A 17430-nucleotide genomic window follows, 5' to 3' on the forward strand; every position below is an offset into this window, starting at 1 on the left:
ACCTATACCCCCTATAAAAATGAGAAGAGGAGAGATTGAATTGAAACATGCAAAAATGTGAAGAAACACTTAAAACATCTTGCTATGTATTTATAGACATGCTCATAAAGTCACTGCTGATAAAGCAATTCAGAGCCAACGGGCATCACACAGGTCATTTCCAAAACACTCTCAAGTCTTATACTGAGTTTGCTACCATATTTTACATATAATTTACTAAAATACCTATCCACATAACTCGAGCAAATATCTGAAGGGACAAATATTTTAATTTGAACGTGCTGCTTTGCGCAGCTGCAGCTACACTGCACATTTTTTAAATACCAAAGACTATTTAAAAAGGAAACAAAACCTGAAAGGAAATCTGGAACTTACTATCTCATTAAGCAACTTATTTTCCAAAACTGCATTCATTAAATAACCTCCTTTCTCTCCTCTCCAGGTGCCCTGAAGGGTGGCTACATTGGTAATACTATACAGAGATACATTTTAAAACATCAGACAGTTCCTAGGAAAATAGTGTTAGGTTCTAGAAATGCCCTAAGTCTCTGATGATGTCTCAGTCCACCACGTATTTAAGTGAAAATGAAGAAACCTACAATTCAGTAAATGCACAACAGCTGAGAAGAAAAGAATACTTCAATGTTCGCAATAAATCAGAGCCCAGTGGATTGCAACCACCCGGAAGACGAAGGGGAGGGGACTATGAGGTTTTCACTTACGGAAGCAAACTATCAGTGCACTCCCGATTATCTGCAACTACAGCGCTGACTTTCATTATTCGGGTCTGGCCATTGCACCACCCGCCCCTCTGCCCCCTCCCCCGGGACGCCGTCCTCATACCAGACGCGGCTTCCTCATTCTTGGAGTGACTGCTGTTTTCCTGGGCTGGGAAAGAGCTCTTGCAAGTGTCCAGCCAGGAAAATGTGTAAGTGGGGAAGGGAACGGAGGGGCCAGAGGTACGAGCGACATAAGGAAACCCGACGAGTGGTTCAGACCATCCAGCGACCGCCTTTACGCTTTAAATGCAGACGGATTCTCCACCGTGCAGAAATTCCCGGGTAATGGTGAAAATGCTTTACGACTTGGATTCTGAAATTTATTGCTTTCCAATTTCAGAGGAAAAGCCCCATCACACAGTCACTCGGACATTTCGTTTGCTGACCGGCTTCGTTGCTTATCAACTATGAACTTTCCGTCCAAGCGGCGAGGCCGAGGTGCAGCTGAACCGTGAACCGAGACACGGACCAGGGGGCGACGGAGACCCGAGCCTCCCCCCGTATCTTCACGTCTCGGTCCCACGAGGTGCCCTCCGCCCCGCCCGCAGACATCCCCGGGGAACAACCCCGCTCCCTCCCCAGCCCCGGGCCGGGAGGAAGTACCGCCCTCCGAGCGGGAACCGCGCCGTCCTCGCCGCGCATTGGCTGCGGAGCCCGTCAGTCCTGCGGGGGCGGGGCCTCCCGCCCCAGAGCGCAATCTCAGGCCCGCACCACCCAGAGGGTCTACGGGCTCCCCCAGCCCGCGAGCTAGCCACCAGCCTCCACCAGGGGATCCTTCGCTTTCATTTCGCCGGCCCTGCTCTCCCTGTTCCCATACTTCTGCCTCTTGGATTCCTCCCAGAGGCAGAGTTTTTCAAAGCTCCAACATCTCTCATCCCTCATCCCAGCAAGCTCCCAGTCCTCCCAAATGGAGGATGCTGCGGGTTTTAGGAGCGCGGCAAGCTGTGCACTGGGTCTCCCGAGGGGAGCCGAGGAGTACTTCCCCTGGAAATGAAATAACCGCTTAAGTTAACCGTTTTCAGTGCACTGGCCTTCACCAAGTGTTACAGCCAAGAATACTCGGAGTCCATTCAGCAAGAGTTGCCACAAAGCATTAGAGGGTTAATTGTATCTCTCGTTTAACTATCCACCGTTTTCAGTGTTTGTCCAGTTGTCCCAAAAGTATCATACACCTTTTTGAGTAGAAGTACTATGCCATTCTTCGACCACACCCGCAGCAGCTCAAGCTCCTGTCCATAAAGATTTATCACACACACATCCTGCCCTGCAAGCTGACAAGACGCACGGCTGTCGCCTGCAGGGAGCGTGCACACTTCCCGAAACTGCACATTCCTTGGAGGAGGAATGAGAAACAGTGGTTCTAATTATGACGAGTACGCCATGCTCTACAAACTATGGGCATTTGATCTTCTTTTTCAACTGCATCCTTAAAAGGAGGAGGAAAATCATTTCACTTTTGTAATATGTTTCTGACTTTCAGTTTCGTCACCAGAACTGCTCAAGGATGGAAGCACATCGTACTGTAAGGTAAGTATATTTTTAGTGCTTATCCCAGCAAGGACTACAGCCATGGGAGAACACGATTCATCTGTTTGACACAGATCCCAAGGCCTACCCTATATAGGAAAGAGGCACAGGAATTCCTTAGATCTCACTGCAGCATCCTCTAGGTTGTACTCGCTTCCTGACACTGTCCTGGGGCAACGTGGTCCTCTCACTTGTCTCCTTTTTTTCTTTTGGGCTCCCCTTCGTCTCTCTGACTTTGGCCTCAATTTTCAATTTCTTTTGCATTGCCGCCATCACCCCCAGTTGTTCGCTTTGCCTTTCGTCCCTCTCTCTGACATTTCCTAACCCTGACAGTCTCACTAAAGCTCATTCTCCGACGGGACGCTCCCGCTCCCTGGACTTCTCAGGCTACTTCAGATTCTCCGCTATCTGCCGGGCTCCCACCACCCACTCTCTCCCAAAGAACTTCACTCTCCACAGTCTGGCTGGGGCCGAATCCTGACAGCAGAACCTAACCAATCCGCGACGGATAAATAACCGACGCCGCCAATGAGCATCGCCGGGAGGCGGGACTTCGCTCAAGTTCCTCCGGTCCCGAAACCAAAGACCTGTTGCCGCCGCCGCCGCCGTGGCCGCAGAGTTTCTTAGCTACCGCGGCGCCCGTGGCGGCCTCGGACCCCAGAGCCCGTGCCGGGCGCCAAAGTCCCGCCGCCCGCTGCCGCTGCTGCCCCCCGACAGGACCGGAACCCCCACCCCGCTGGAGCGCGCGCGCCCCGCCCCACTCCCCGCGCGGGGGGATCCCGAGGCCGGCCCGCGCGGTCCCGACCTCCCCTCCCCGCCCGAGTCCCCGCGCCCGGGACCCCGGCGCCACTCACCAAGAAGTTGGGAGGTTTCCGTTCTCCTGCCCGCGAGGACCCGGGGTGGGCGGGCGGCTCGGCCAGGCGGCGCCGCGGAAAGGCCCGCTGGGCCGGAGGCTGTGGCCGCGAGGCCCGGAGCCGATCGCCACCTCCCGCCGCGCCGCCCCCGCGGACGCTGCAGGCGCGGGCACCCACCCTGCGCTCGGCCCGGCTCGTCCCGACTGCGAGCCTAGCGGCGGCCCATCCTCCCGCGGCCGCCGCCGTCCGCAGTGTAAACATCCCGGCATCCCCGAGGAGAGGGGCGGGGCGGGCGCAGGCCCCTCCCCGCGCACCCGATCCTCCCCGTGCGCCCCGCTCCCGGCCCTCCCCGCGCGCTCCATCCTCCCCACGCGCCCGATCCTCCCCCGTGCGCCCCGCGCGCTCCATCCTCCCCGCGCTCCCGATCCTCTCCTTGCGCCCGGCCCTCCCCGCACGCCCGATCCTCCCCGCGCGCCCCGTGCCTGGCCCTCTCCGCGCGCTGCGTCCTCCCTGCGTGCCGTGCACCCGGCCCCTCGCGCCCCGCGCGGCGCCCTGGGGAGCGGAGCGGGCCTCGCCGCTTCCCCGCTGCAGCCGAAGGCAGCTCTCGAGGAGCCCCTCCAGGCCGATGTCTTTCCATCGTCGGCCCTCGCGTGGTGCGTGGCGCGCCGCTCTGCCCCCTTCGCCGTGTTCCCCTCCTGCAGGCCAGCTCCCCTCCGAGCTGGGGGTCGGCAGCTTTTTGAGAACTTTATAGTTAAACGCCCCCACTTGCAAGCGGTAAGCCCAATCGGTGACCTCCCCTTTCTTTTGGAACACGGCGTTTTGATCCCATCCTCTTTTGCTAAGTAGTTTAACTACTTAGCGGACCTTGTTCGAAACTAGTTCGCTTTAACTTAAAGCTAACCTTGCGTTAAAGTGAGAGGTCCAGCATAGGGGACAGTGGCTTTTAGGACATTTCCGAAAGGTGAACTACCTGGTTTGGTACCAGGAATCTTGGGCGGGGGTGGGATATATATATTATGTATCCAAAATATGTATAAATATATCCATATCCCAGAACCCTAGTACACGGAACTGCAACAGGAATACTTTGAATCCTTCGGCTTCACTGCTTCCAGTAACCGGACATGCATAACTAGAAGGCTATGAGGGGTCAACCACGCCTTGATTCCAATCTCAGCCCAGTGAAGGTTAACTCTGTGACCTGGCGTCAAGTTATTTCCACCTCTTTCAGGTATGAATCTCTTTGTACAAGGAGAATAGTAATAATGCCCATCTCCAGGACGGTTACAATTAAAGGAGATAAAGCAAAGTTCTTAAGCACTAGAGCCTGACACGTATGAAGGACTCATTAAATAGTTGTTATTAATCCTAGGTCTTCGCTAGTTCACTTCCCTACCAAAGGGATTTATTCAGTCCAAGAATAGGTAGATTATAGCTCAAATACTTAAAATGATAAAGCTATGGAATTAAGATTCGGAAAGTTTCCTTTTAGAGAAAACTAATTCAAGATCTCAAAAGGAAATGTTGATTTCAGTAGCCCAAGAAGTAATAATAAATGTGCGAGGCATTGTTCTAAGGCATGAGGAAACAATAGGTCACCAAGATGCAAAGTCTCTGCTTTCGTGGAGCTTACATTGCAGTAGAAAAGGCAAAAATAGTAATAATAAGCCAATAAATACATACTATGTCAGAGGGTGATTCATACAAAAATAAAGCAGGGTAAGGAGTCATGGGAAGGGAGGATGCTATTTGAAATATGTTTTTCTGGGAAGGCCTCTCACATTTGAGCAGAGACCTGAAGGAAATGAGCCACGTGTCTATCCAGGAGCAGAGTGGAGCGCTTAACCCAACAACAAATGCAAACACCCTGAGTGGAAGTGGGCTTGGCATGTTTGAGGAACAGCCAGCAGGCCAGGGTAGCTAAGATCCAGTGAGCAAACGGAGAGCGGTAGCAGATGAGATCAGAAGGGGGGTGGGGTACCGGAAGGGGACAAATGTAGAAGCTTGTAATGTTTAGAATTAATTCTGAATGAAATGGAAAGCCACTGGAGGAGTGACCCAGTCAGATTTGGTTGGGAGAGAACAGCTGTGCTGTGGGGAATAGACTGCAGGCTAGGAACAACTAGAAGAATTAAGAGACTATCGTAATGGCCAGGCAAAAATCTTGTTGATTTAGTGCTAACAGTGGAGGTGCTAAGAATCATCAGATTCCAGATTTGTTTTTTAAAACAGAACCAACAAGATTTACCAGTGGTTTGGATGTAGGATAAGAAAGGAGGCAAGAGTGAAGCCAATGACGCTGCCATTTGAACCAGATTATTGTCAGGTCACCCCAAATAAAAGTCAGTCAGTCAAATGAGAACAGTGTCACCTGAGTCATACACAGGCGCGCCTTGCAGGAAAAATAACCAGAGGTTCCCAGGGTAAGGACATTTCAACCCAACACGGGAGGCATGGTTAAGAGTTTTGGGTTTTTTTCACTATCTTTCGCACTGCCTTTTAGAAAATGTAGATAGATAGATAATCAATAAACGGCCTAGTTTAAGTAAACTTCAGATTCGTCTACAGACAAGAGATTTCACTGGAATAAGGAAAACTTACATACCTTATGAACACTAATAGGCAATGGGTCAAAACAAACTCGTGAAGCCCTAGTGGCTGCAAAGACTTTCTCTAGGAAGTATCCTATCAGTGGTTAGGTGGTACCCAAAGTGTTCAAATCATCTGTCTGTGTCCCATTTCTTCACCTTGAAGGCCTACCAAGCAACAGCGAAATAGTAGTATAGTGTTCACCAGGTTGTGAAGACTGTCAGAACTGAATCCACTGCACTTTCTCTTTGTGACCTTCCATCAACCAAGGTGGTAGATAGGGAGGGCAGACCCCAGCTGCTGGCCCCTTGTTAGTGCCATTGAGTGGATTCCAGCTCCTAGTGACCCTGTGCACAGCAGAGCGGAACCCTACGCAGTCTTTCTGCACCGTCCTCTCCCCTTACGGCGCTCTATCAGACAATGCTGTGCTGCCATTTACAGGAGTTTCATGGCCAATTTTTTTCAGAAATGGGTGGCCGGTTCCTTCTTCCTTGTCTGTCTTGGTCTGGAAGATCCTCTGAAACCTGCCCACCATTGGTGACCCTGCTGGTATTTGAAATACTGATGGCATAGCTTTCAGCATCAGATGCAGAAAGCTATGCTCCATGGGCCCCTCGCCTGGAGCAAATGGCTAATGGACAAGCAGAAAGTTCTGGCCAAAGGGCTCTTCTGGTCCCGGGGATCGTCGGAACAGAGTCCGCGTTAACTACTTTTCTCTTCATCCCTCCCCCAAGCTTGCTCCAAAAGTGCTTGTTTGGCTCCCCAAAACAGGTTAATTACAGCTCTTTATGTGAGCTACTCAGTATTTATACCTAATTATCGTGCAATACATACCATTAACTATCAGACTAACTTTGCTGCCAGTGGTATTTCATTATTACACTGAAAACCTTGGTTTACACCAAGTCTTGATTTTTTTTTATTCATATAGCTTTCTGGCCCCACACAATTAAAAATAAAAATCAGAGGTAGTATTGATTATCAAAACCATTTTTTATCCATAGGCTAACCCAGACCAGATGTGACATACCAGGTTCAGCATAAGTGCAGCTTCTCTGTAAAGTTTGAGAAAAGCTTGCTAGGAGAATGTTTTCCTGATGATGAAGGATGATGAAGTAATATTAAAAATAATTCTCCTTTGAAAAAGATCCTAGCCACTGGGATAGACCAGAAAGGGCTCTTGACTCAAACACGGTGCTGGCAACAGGTGTGCTGAAAAAGCTACTGGTGATATTGGCAGCCGCTGACTTTGGCAGCTAAATGGTGATGAGGCTTAGTCAAGCTGTTGAAATGTCTGGACTCAACTGGGCCAGGAGAAGGAAGTCAAAGTGCAGACTGCAGACAACCCAGGGGAGATTACTTTTCTCTGGCCCTGGCTGTGGTCTCTGTACAGTGTCAGAAAAATAAATCTTCATCTTGCTTTGAAGACACACATGAAAAATATTAGAAAGCCACTTTTTCACTTTAATGGCCCCCTGCATTTAATTGTTAATGGATGGTATGGATGAACTTCCCCTTAAAACAATAAAGTCAGTCTTAATTTAATCACAGAAAGAAAACTCCACTATGTCCCAATTATCTCGTTAGGGTATTTTGAGAATACAGTTCACTGTTAAAAATAGTGGCAAACTGACTGTGGCTTTTTTCCGGCTATTTCTGTAGTAGTTATAGGGCTGAGGGAACATCTCACTACACTGTATATGTTTTTTAATGTAAGGAAATGTAATACTTTGTATTGATTTCTAAGAAGGAAAGAGTACAACCAGCAATTCATGTTTATAACATGATCTCCTTTGGTCAACAGAATCCAACTGAATTTATGGTTTTTGTCTCTTAGTATAAAAGCCAGAGGGCCAATATGCAATGGGCAATAAGTCAAAGCAATGAAGGAAGTATATTCAAAAATTATTTCCCTTTTCACACTTGTACATCCCATCCTTGATGTGGAGCCAAACCATAAGGCGCTTCCACAGGATACGCTCTCCCGAACAATGGTGGCATTTTCACTGAGTTCTCACAAGCACCTCTCAATTATCCATGCCAACAAACAGCTAGTGATAATCAAGTCCCAAAGAGCATTCAAAAAACTGCTGGTTTCTCTGGAATATTTTGTGTGCACCCATCTACCCTGGAAAAGGGATGTTACAAATATCCTGGGATTTCACAAAGCTAAATGGGAAGATCTTAAAGGGTCCTGCTTAGTTTCTGTCGCCCTCTACCACTTCTGACCCAAACAGTCCTCTTCTGTGCTCCTCACTTCAGTCTTGGAATGCACCAAATCCACTGAGGTCTGAGCAGTAGAAGCAACTATTTCCTACACGGGAAAGAAAATGCAATTTTCCCTACCCAGCCACTCGCTCATGTTCTAAATTAAGCAAAATTAATACTTCATCAGTATTTCTGTTTATTTTTAGTATTTCCACATAGTTAAATCAAGAGACCACTCCTAGGCTACCGATCCGACAGTACATCCCTAAGATAGTCAATACAAGAGGTGAAAAGTTGCATTCAGTACACTTTGCATCTTTCTAACCCTCTTTGCTCATACGTAAGCTTTTATTGCGTAAAACATACATCTCTTCGATCTTCTTTTTCAGCTGTTCTGTTTAATGGCGGAAGTGCATTTTAAAATACCTCGATAATTATTTCTTCAGCAGGTCCACTGAACTGTTAATGTTCAATCTGTTTAGACTTAGAAACACCGGATGTGAGTAAAACCAGATTTGGAGTCATGCCACATCCAACTCAAAAGAACACTGAGCGCAGGCTCTTATTGTCTTTATGACAATAAGCCTGGTTAATCATTGACAGCCCCGACGTCCTGCATAATTCTGCCATTGAATTCACCGTTGGTGAGTTCCATGCAAAAGTTAGCATTATGTAGAATAAGGAGCACCTGCAACAACATTTCCCAGAATAAAACTGTGTCATTTTCGAAGCTTGAGAATTGGGGGGCCAAAATCAGAGACGTGCTTAAAAACTTGATGAAGTGCCCATCCTTAAAAGTCAGGGCAAGAATGTTTGAATTCATAAACCATTCAACTACGGGAGAAGGCAAGCCGGTATTTATCTCTAGGCTTATGGGATAATCTGTTCTTGCAAAGAGTGGGAGAAGACAAACAGTAGAAGGTCACCTGTGGGAACTGCAAACAGTCCTAATTGGCCCATCCGTGTTATTTCTCCCTCTATAATGAATAGGTTTATTTAATCTGAAGAACTTTTAAATTACTTATATAAAGATGTAATTTTTTATTATCATTTTAAAATATAAATTATTTTTTAAATTATTTATATGTAAATAACTTAAAAATTATTTAAAAGTATATAAGTATACACATAGGTAATGTATAGTTTGGGCAACAAAGGAGGGAACTATTTAAAATTCTGTTTTTATTTGTCCTTTTCTTGCTCAGATTGAAAGATGAAAATAATTGCCTTTTCCTGAAGACGAGTAAATAAAATATTACTTTTTCATGTTCTTTTTTTGAGGAAAGTTAGCCCAGAACTAACATCTGCTGCCAATCCTCCTCTTTTTGCTGAGGAAGATTGGCCCTGAGCTAACATCTGTGCCCATCTTCCTCTATTGTATATGTGGGACGCTGGTCACAGCGTGGCTTCACCAGCAGTGCATAGGTCAGTGCCCAGAATCCAAACGTGTGAACCCCAAGCCGCCAAAGTGGCACACGAGAATTTAACCACTACTCCATCCAGCCAGCCCCTCATGTTCTAAATTAAACAAAATTCATACTTCATCAGTTGTACATCCTGTAACTTCTATCTAAGTAGTTAGGTATGTTTTACCATTTTACAGCTGGTGGTTTGTAGAAATATCACAATGTAAATTAGAGACGACTGGAAAAAAAACACAAAAATTAATCATGTCATGTCGATGATTAATTTGTTTTCATTTCCTGTATAAAACTTTTGAAATGCATTTCTGTAGTTACTGCATAACCAAACCTTTATTACTGATGCCCGGCTCGTGATATCATAGGCAATTATACTGTTTTGACATCTAAATACGTAGAGAGATTGTACTGTCAGAACAATCATATCATCTGAATCTTTGCCGTTGATTGTTTAGCCCCTGAAGGTTAGAATCTACTTTTATCACTTTCAGAATCTAATATTTTAATTCCTTTTATGGATATTCTGTGTATTTCCCTGCTTCTTGATTCTTTCGAGTGATGTGTGAACTATACAAAAAGCAAAACCAACACCCCCATCTGTTTCTTAACGTGTCTTGAGATAATCAGCTGCTGTATTAAGAGACTTTCACACCTGTGATGAGCCAGCAGCTCACGAACCAATTCTGGGCCCAGTACGGCTTCAGGATGGGGTTTCATCAGTATTTTGCCCCTGGGGTTCTACCTAGGATGATCCAGGTGATGTGATGCAAAGGAAAAGATGGTGAGGCTCAGGTGGGGAGTGGAGTTGCCAACGGTAACAAGCCGCGTGGAAGTTTTCCAGGTATCACATCCAAAGACAGCAAAGAGAGAGTGATGCTCATGTACTAACAGGCTTGCTGTTCTCCTTCACCAGTAAAGACAGTGATAAAGGGTCCTAAAGCGAACCATGAAAACCTTACAAAACATACAGCCTAGATTAACTGTAAGAAAGGGTTCCTAACCTTGCAGAGTCGGCTTTCAAATAGCCTTCTCGAATGAAATTGTGAAGTGGAATTGAGCTCATCTCTCTGGCCTGGTTTAAATGTAACGCGTCCAAACCCAGGAAGATGGTGTAAAATCACATAAGCTTGCCTGTTAGCTTACATAAATCACACTAAATCTGCATAAGAGCTAGTCAGCAGTCCAGCTCCAGAAACATGGAAGGCGGTCAGGTCCGTCCTTGAATCGCACTCTCGCCCTCGGCACACAGTTTTGTTCTCATTTACCGTCACGGATTAACCATAAATTTGTAGTTGTAGTTTAAAGGTTAATAAGTGTTAGAGCATGTCGCCCTGTTTGTTTTTCAGTCCGAATCTTGTAATTAATACGTAGGCTTGCATTCCTTTGGTTCCTAAATGTTTCTTGACCTTTGATATGTCTGTCAAAGTATACACGCTTTTAGAAACGAGTGACGCATGAAGCCTACTTAATGCGCACCTTGTGGGGGTGGGTAGACAGTCTGAAGAGAACAAAGGATAAGATGCTGTAAGAGGAACTAACAACAGGAGACCCACTTTAGCTTGGGTAGTCCAGGAATGCTTCTCGGAGGAAGTGAGATCTGAAGGATATAAAGGAGCCAACAAGGTTAAGCACCTGCACTGAGGTCCGAAGGCAGCTACGGGTGTTGGCCTCCCTTCTGCATGGAAGAAAAGTCTGCAGAGCTCAGAGGCCTGTGATTACAAAGATTACAAAGTCCCTCGGTGGCTTCCTGTTTATTACCTTGGAAGCGTCAAGTTACTGTTGATGTAATAAACGAAGTTTCCATCCATAAAAAGGAAGATTGGAATAATTTCCCACCAAGGAAGCCTCAGAATTATGCAGTGCTTTGGGAAGGATATGTAATTACTCTTTTCTCCCCTTTTTCTTGCTTTCCTTCCTCCCCCTCCTCCTCCACAAATCTCTCCTTTCCTTCTTCCTTGGATCTTTCCTCTCTTCCTTCCTTTCTTTCTTTCCTTCCTTCCTTCCTTCCCCAGACTTATTTGTTGAATGTCTCCCATGCATTAAGACTCCACTGGAGGGGCTGGCCCTGGGGCTGAGTGGTTAAGTTTGCAAGTTCTGCTGCAGGCGGCCCAGTGTTTCATTGGTTCGAATCCTGGGTGCGGACATGGCACTGCTCATCAAACCACGCTGAGGCAGCATCCCACATGCCACAACTAGAAGGACCCACAACGAAGAATATACAACTATGTACCGGGGGGCTTTGGGGAGAAAAGGGAAAAAAATAAAATCTTAAAAAAAAAAAAAAAGACTCCACTGGATTCTGTAAATCCAGCATATCATTGTTTCTAAGACGTTTTCTTTCTTTTTTGTTGTTGTTGTTGCTGTTGTTTTCTGAGGAAGATTAGCCCTGAGCTAACATCCACTGCCAATCCTCCTCTTTTTGCTGAGGAAGGTTGGCCTTGAGCTAACATCCCTGCCCATCTTCCTCTACTTTATATGTGGGATGCCTGCCACAGCATGGCTTGATAAATGGTGCTAGGTCCATGCCCGGGATCCGACCCCAGGCTGCCGAAGCAGAGCGCATGAGCTCTACCGCTGTGCCGCCGGGCCAGCCCTGACATTTCTTTTTTTTAACATTTAACATCTGTGAAGTTGGAATGCATCTCCTATTTAATGGCACCTTAGAATCAATGAACTATGATATAAGGATGCATAACAATGAATCTCTGTTTTAAAAGAAACAAAATATTTTGATGGAAATCTGAGTATAAAATGCAAATTATGGCAAATGTATACAAGGATTAGTGAAGGAGGCACTAAATCAAATCTTTCTACGTATTTCTTTGGAAGTTCTATTAGAATTATTTACTTTACAACTCAATGCTTGCTATTTTTATTGTTTTAATAATTTGGAGAATCTGAAAATAATGGAAAAAGAATTCCCATCACCACAAAGTGGCTTTGTAGCTTTATTGCAGGAAGGAGTATATAGAAAGAAAGAAGAAAAATAAAGATATAGCTGCCAAGCTGACTCTTCCAGGTGATAGCAAGTTGGAGGTACTGAGCCTGGTTATAACCTCCATATTTTCAATAGAGGAATTGAGAAAGAGTAATAAATGCCTGGAAAAGGTGGGAGTAATAAATGCTTCTGACTCCAGCTGGCTTAATGAATGTAAGCCCCAGGACTTTTGTTCAAGCTCTTAAGAATAGAATATAATCCCAGGGCTCCTAAGTGCCTTCTCAGCCATAGGATAAGGGGAGCCTGCCTGAAAATGAAGTCAATACACAGGAAACAGAGCTGAGAAGTGAAGGAAGACGGATTCCTGATCCTCGATGCAGCCATGCCTGAAGTTAGACTCCAGTGGATTTCTTAGTTACACAAGTCAGTACGTTGGTTTTCAATTTTAGTTTGCCAGTTTATGTGAAGTTTCTATCCCCATAATCTAAGGAGCCCTAACCAGTGTGGCATCCCATCATATAGCCACCCCAGGAAGACTGACACCTGGGCCATGAAATTCTCCTTCCTTGAGAAATAGGGAGGTGAAAAAACGGTGGCAGGTTGTAGACTACACTGCTAGTTCCTTCTGTGTGCTTGGCACCTCTTGTAAGCCTCTGCTTTCAGAGCCTGAGTGTTGTGTGCTGATTGGAACAGGTAGATTCAGAAGAAATGGAGCAGCTGTTCCTTCTGCAGGAGCACTTAGACTTTCCTGTGAACTTGGAATCAGCTCTAAGGCTTAAGCCTTTGGTAATATGACCTGGGGAGGCCAAGACCATGGTGACTTAAGCCCTCCCCAAATCCAAAAGCCATAGAGAAACCTACAGCCCTCCAGAAATACCTCACACCCGGCCTGGGCAGCGGACCCACGCAGAAAGATATCCTGGATTTTTATAGTGTGTTCAGATTCTTCCTTAGGGATTATGTTTACTGCCCACCCCTGCTACTGAATACCATGGCCACTGAATCAGGGATTCTCTGTGTTACTTTTTGAAGGCCAATTCGTGGCCATCTGGAACATTCTCCAAGTCTTAGCCTCCTCATAGCTAGAGTAGGCTTAAAGATACTTAACGCAAATAGTTGTTGTGAGTATTGAATGAGGTAAAGCCCAATTAATATTATTATACTGAAAGAGAAGATATACTTATTGGGTTTCCCCAATTTTAAAATCATGGCGATTATTACTTTTTTACTTTATAAAATACTTATGCACTGATTTATGTAATATTTCCTTTTTTAACAGTGCTATGTTGAGGTATGATTATATACAGTAAAATGTATAAATATTAATTGTACAGATGGATGATTTTTTTTCTTTTTTGGGGAGGAAGATTGTCCCTGAGCTAATATCTATGCCAGTCTTCCTCTATTTCGTATGTGGGACGTCATCACAGCATGGCTGATGAGTGGTGTGTAGGTTCATACCTGGGATCCAAGCCTGCGAGCCCCAGGCCGCTGAAGCAGAGAGCGCCTGAACTTAACCACTACGCCACCAGGCTGGCCCCTAGATTGCTGATTTTTGGCAAATGTATACACCTGTGTAACCAAAATACAGCTTTCATCACCCTAGAAAGTTCCTTCCTGCCTCTCTACAGTCCATCCCTCTCACTCCAATTGATTTCTATTCACCCAAGATTAGTGTCACCCCTTCCAGACTTTCTCATTAAATGGACCATACACTGTATACACTTTTGCGTCTCCCACCAGCACTGTATGAGAATTCCAGTTCCACACCCAAATCACCATTTGGTATTTTCAGTCTTTTTTATTTTTGGCCACTCTAATGGGTGTGTAGTGATATTCTATTGTGTTTTTAATTTTGCATTTTTATTCTTCAAGTCATCATGTTTCATCATTAAACTCATTCCATCCAGTTATTATATCAAAGTTATTAAAACAATGAGTTCTCATCTTAGTTTTTCAAATTCTAAATTCACAGCTGAATATTTCATTTTAAACAATGTATGTGACGTAAACCATTTCAGGAAAGACCCCTTACGATGCCGTAAACAAAGTCATGGTTTCTAGACCAAAAGTTTTACTTTGAATAAGAGAGAGATTTAGCTACATTGGAGCAAGTTTGCCTTATGCATCCAAGAAAAAGAAAAAAAAGCACTGCTTTATATATTTGTCATTGTCTTGCCTTGGAAAAGTGTCCCATAAAAACACACACGTGTTGGGGCTGGCCCCATGGCCGAGTGGTTGGGTTCGCGCGCTCCGCTGCAGGCGGCCCAATGTTTCGTTGGTTCGAATCCCGGGCGCGGACATGGCACTGCTCATCAGACCACGCTGAGGCAGCGTCCCACATGCCACAACTAGAAGAACCCACAACGAAGAATACACAACTATGTACCGGGGGGCTTTGGGGAGAAAAAGGAAAAAATAAAATCTTTAAAAAAAAAAAAACACACACACACGTGTGCACACACGCGCATCCTCCGAAGCCCAGTCAGATAGATTTGACATGCATGCGTTTGGTGTGACTACAGGTCCAGGGCGACGTGTAGCTCAGTGTTTCTCAACCCTGGCTGTACCAGGCCCCACCTGCAGATATTCTGATGCAGTTGGTTTGAGCTGAGTCTTTGATAACTGGTATTTTTAAAAGGCTCTCCAAGTGATCTTAATGTTCAGCCTAGGTTAAGAACCACTAGTAATTGATATTTATTGAGTTCTTGCTATTGCTCAAGCTCTGTATTAAATGCTCTGGGGGTGTAACGGGTTGAGGAGTATAAAGTTCAGTACTCTGGGGGACATAAAGAGGACTAAGTTACATAAAGAGTCCATAATAATGTGATCTTGAGCCGCCATAAACGCTACCACGGTCATGCTAAGTGCTTGTGGAACCGCTATGAGTTTAGTAGCACCATCTCTTAGGTGTTGGCAGGATGCATGTGAACCTTCGTGTGCACACACACAAACAGCACGTCGATAAGACCCCTATAAGAGATGAGAGTCAATTGTGTCATTATTGGTTTCATTGTGCTACATGAGCAGTACCCTCTACCAGCGATTCTCAAAATGTTCTCTGCATTGCATGCCTGTAACCAAAACCATTGCCTTGAGTCATAATTACCAAACCTATTAATGATGCATCGGCAACACTCATTGTCAGGTGCAGGGCCCCGATTGACTAGGTTGTTAGTTAGGTACAGTTCCTGCGTCCCTACCTGTTATATCCATTGCTTCCTTCCAACTACGGAAAACAGTATCAGAAAGTCAATGAGTGAGTGGTGTGACAAAAATAACTTTGAATACATTCTTACTTTTAGGAAAATGATTGGTACCTTCAGTATTCTGACTATTGTTGGTTAACACCTTATTTCCTCCAACTGTGTTCACCACAGTAAACTCATATGGGAATATTTAGGGATATTGTGAATATTCGAGGGAATTGCAGCAATCCTCGACGTTTGTCAGACATCTTATGAACTTCTAGCTCGAGGTAGTTCACTGTTTGCACAGGACATCGAGCTCCGTTCCTTTTGATGACCTCATATCTTTGTAAAGCTGACTTTTGGGAGACTTCTGAGATTAAAAAGCGAGTATCAAGGGCCAGCCTGGTGGTGTAGCAGTTACGCTTGCACACTCCAATTCGGCAGCCAGGGTTCTCTGGTTTGGATCCCAGGCATGGACCTATGCACTGCTTATCAAGCCATGATGTGGCAGGCGTCCCAAAATAGAGGAAGATGGGCACGGATATTAGCTCAGGGCTAATCTTCCTCAAAAAAAAAAATTTAAAAAGCAAGTATCAGGACCAGCATGGTGGCATAGTAGTTAAGTTTGTGGACTCCACTTTGGTGGCCTGGAGTTCCTAGGTTCGGGTTCTTGGCGCAAACCTAGCACTGCTTGTCAAGCCACACTGGGGTGGCATCCCACATAAAATAGAGGAAGACTGGCACAGATGTTAGCTCAGCAACAATCTTCCTCGAGCAAAAAGAGGAAGATTGGCAACAAATGTTAGCTCAGGGCCAATCTGCCTCACACACACACACACACACAAAAGCAAGTATCATGAGAAAATCAATGGAGAACCAAAAGTGATGTGTGGATGTCCAGTCTGACTCTGAGATTTGAGAAGCTGTGCAGCGTCCAACAAACATGCACATCTTATTGGTAAGTAATTGTGATTCTTTAAGAATAAAATAAAAATATTATTTGTTTTCTCAAATTATACGTATTATATTTTTCAAATGGCTACTAAGTTGTTAGGACATAAATTCTAAGTTGTTTAGATTTAACTACTCAGTCAGCTGACCAGCCAGTGTTTGTTTGCTGGTTGGTTGTCTAAGGGGTTCTGTAAAAAAATTACGGACGTACTTAAGGGCACCATGAACTGACGTGTGTGATTGCAGCATGCCAGTGAATTGTAGCATCAGAGCTCAGAATTTGTGCTCTTGACAATCTGGATTTTAATATAACTGAATTTGCCTTGTCTCCATCTAAACTCATCTATTTATTCCACCAATATTTATTGAAAACTCACTATAAAGTAAATAGTACCCAGGGGCATACACTAATGACTGATACAAGACTTCTCTTGTAAGTTTCCTTTCTATCTTCCTACACAAATGTACTTCCTACAGAATGAACTATTTGGTTATAAGTTCTTCCTTCTGTGTAACACATGTAAAAATACTGTATCCCTGAAGAAAGAATTAGAACAACTAATAATTCTACCACATTACCATTTTCTACTTCCCCAAATTATGCAGATGTATCAATAATTCAAGAAAACTTCCTGTGCAATGTACTAGACAATTTGAAGCTGTCAGAGCAATAGCTTTCGACAGAGGAGCAAGATGACATTTGTGACTCAGGAACTGGAAGGCAAACTCAGCATTCACCAACATGATCATTATCCTTCAAGGGTGAAAGATTAGTCACTTCACCTTTAAGAGAAAGCCCACTGGATGTGCTGGGAAATAAAGGAGAATTTTAACTTCAGAAACAGTCTTATCCCACAGGATAAGCACTCTTCGGAAAGTTCTACTAGTTATTTTTTCTTCTTCTTTTTTTTAAACTGAATAATACTACTGGTGTTTTAAACAGTAAGACTCCAAATACCAGGGTAACGTGAT

The 17430-nt window shown here is 45.0% G+C and overlaps 1 protein-coding gene and 1 long non-coding RNA gene across 3 annotated transcripts in view; one reads left to right on the top strand and one right to left on the bottom strand.

Moving 5' to 3' along the window:
• The window catches only part of NEK7 (NIMA related kinase 7), a 160562-nt gene extending 156628 nt beyond the window's left edge, over nucleotides 1-3934 (bottom strand). Inside the window, exon 1 of one of the 2 annotated variants that reach the window (XM_070501372.1) lies at nucleotides 3161-3934. In XM_070501372.1, the coding sequence (XP_070357473.1) occupies nucleotides 3161-3568 (408 nt within the window). In that variant the 5' untranslated portion in view covers nucleotides 3569-3934. The remainder of the gene's footprint in view (nucleotides 1-3160) is intronic. The other variant, XM_044762682.2, reaches the window with a different exon arrangement.
• On the top strand, nucleotides 3794-16459 carry LOC106823563 (uncharacterized). Its single transcript, XR_011499350.1, has 3 exons — nucleotides 3794-3934; nucleotides 4215-4391; nucleotides 9163-16459. It is a non-coding gene; the product is annotated as an uncharacterized lncRNA (long non-coding RNA).
• Nucleotides 16460-17430: the final 971 nt, after the last annotated feature.

The sequence above is a fragment of the Equus asinus genome, chromosome 30 (assembly GCF_041296235.1).
Source record: "Equus asinus isolate D_3611 breed Donkey chromosome 30, EquAss-T2T_v2, whole genome shotgun sequence".
Lineage (NCBI taxonomy): Eukaryota > Metazoa > Chordata > Mammalia > Perissodactyla > Equidae > Equus > Equus asinus.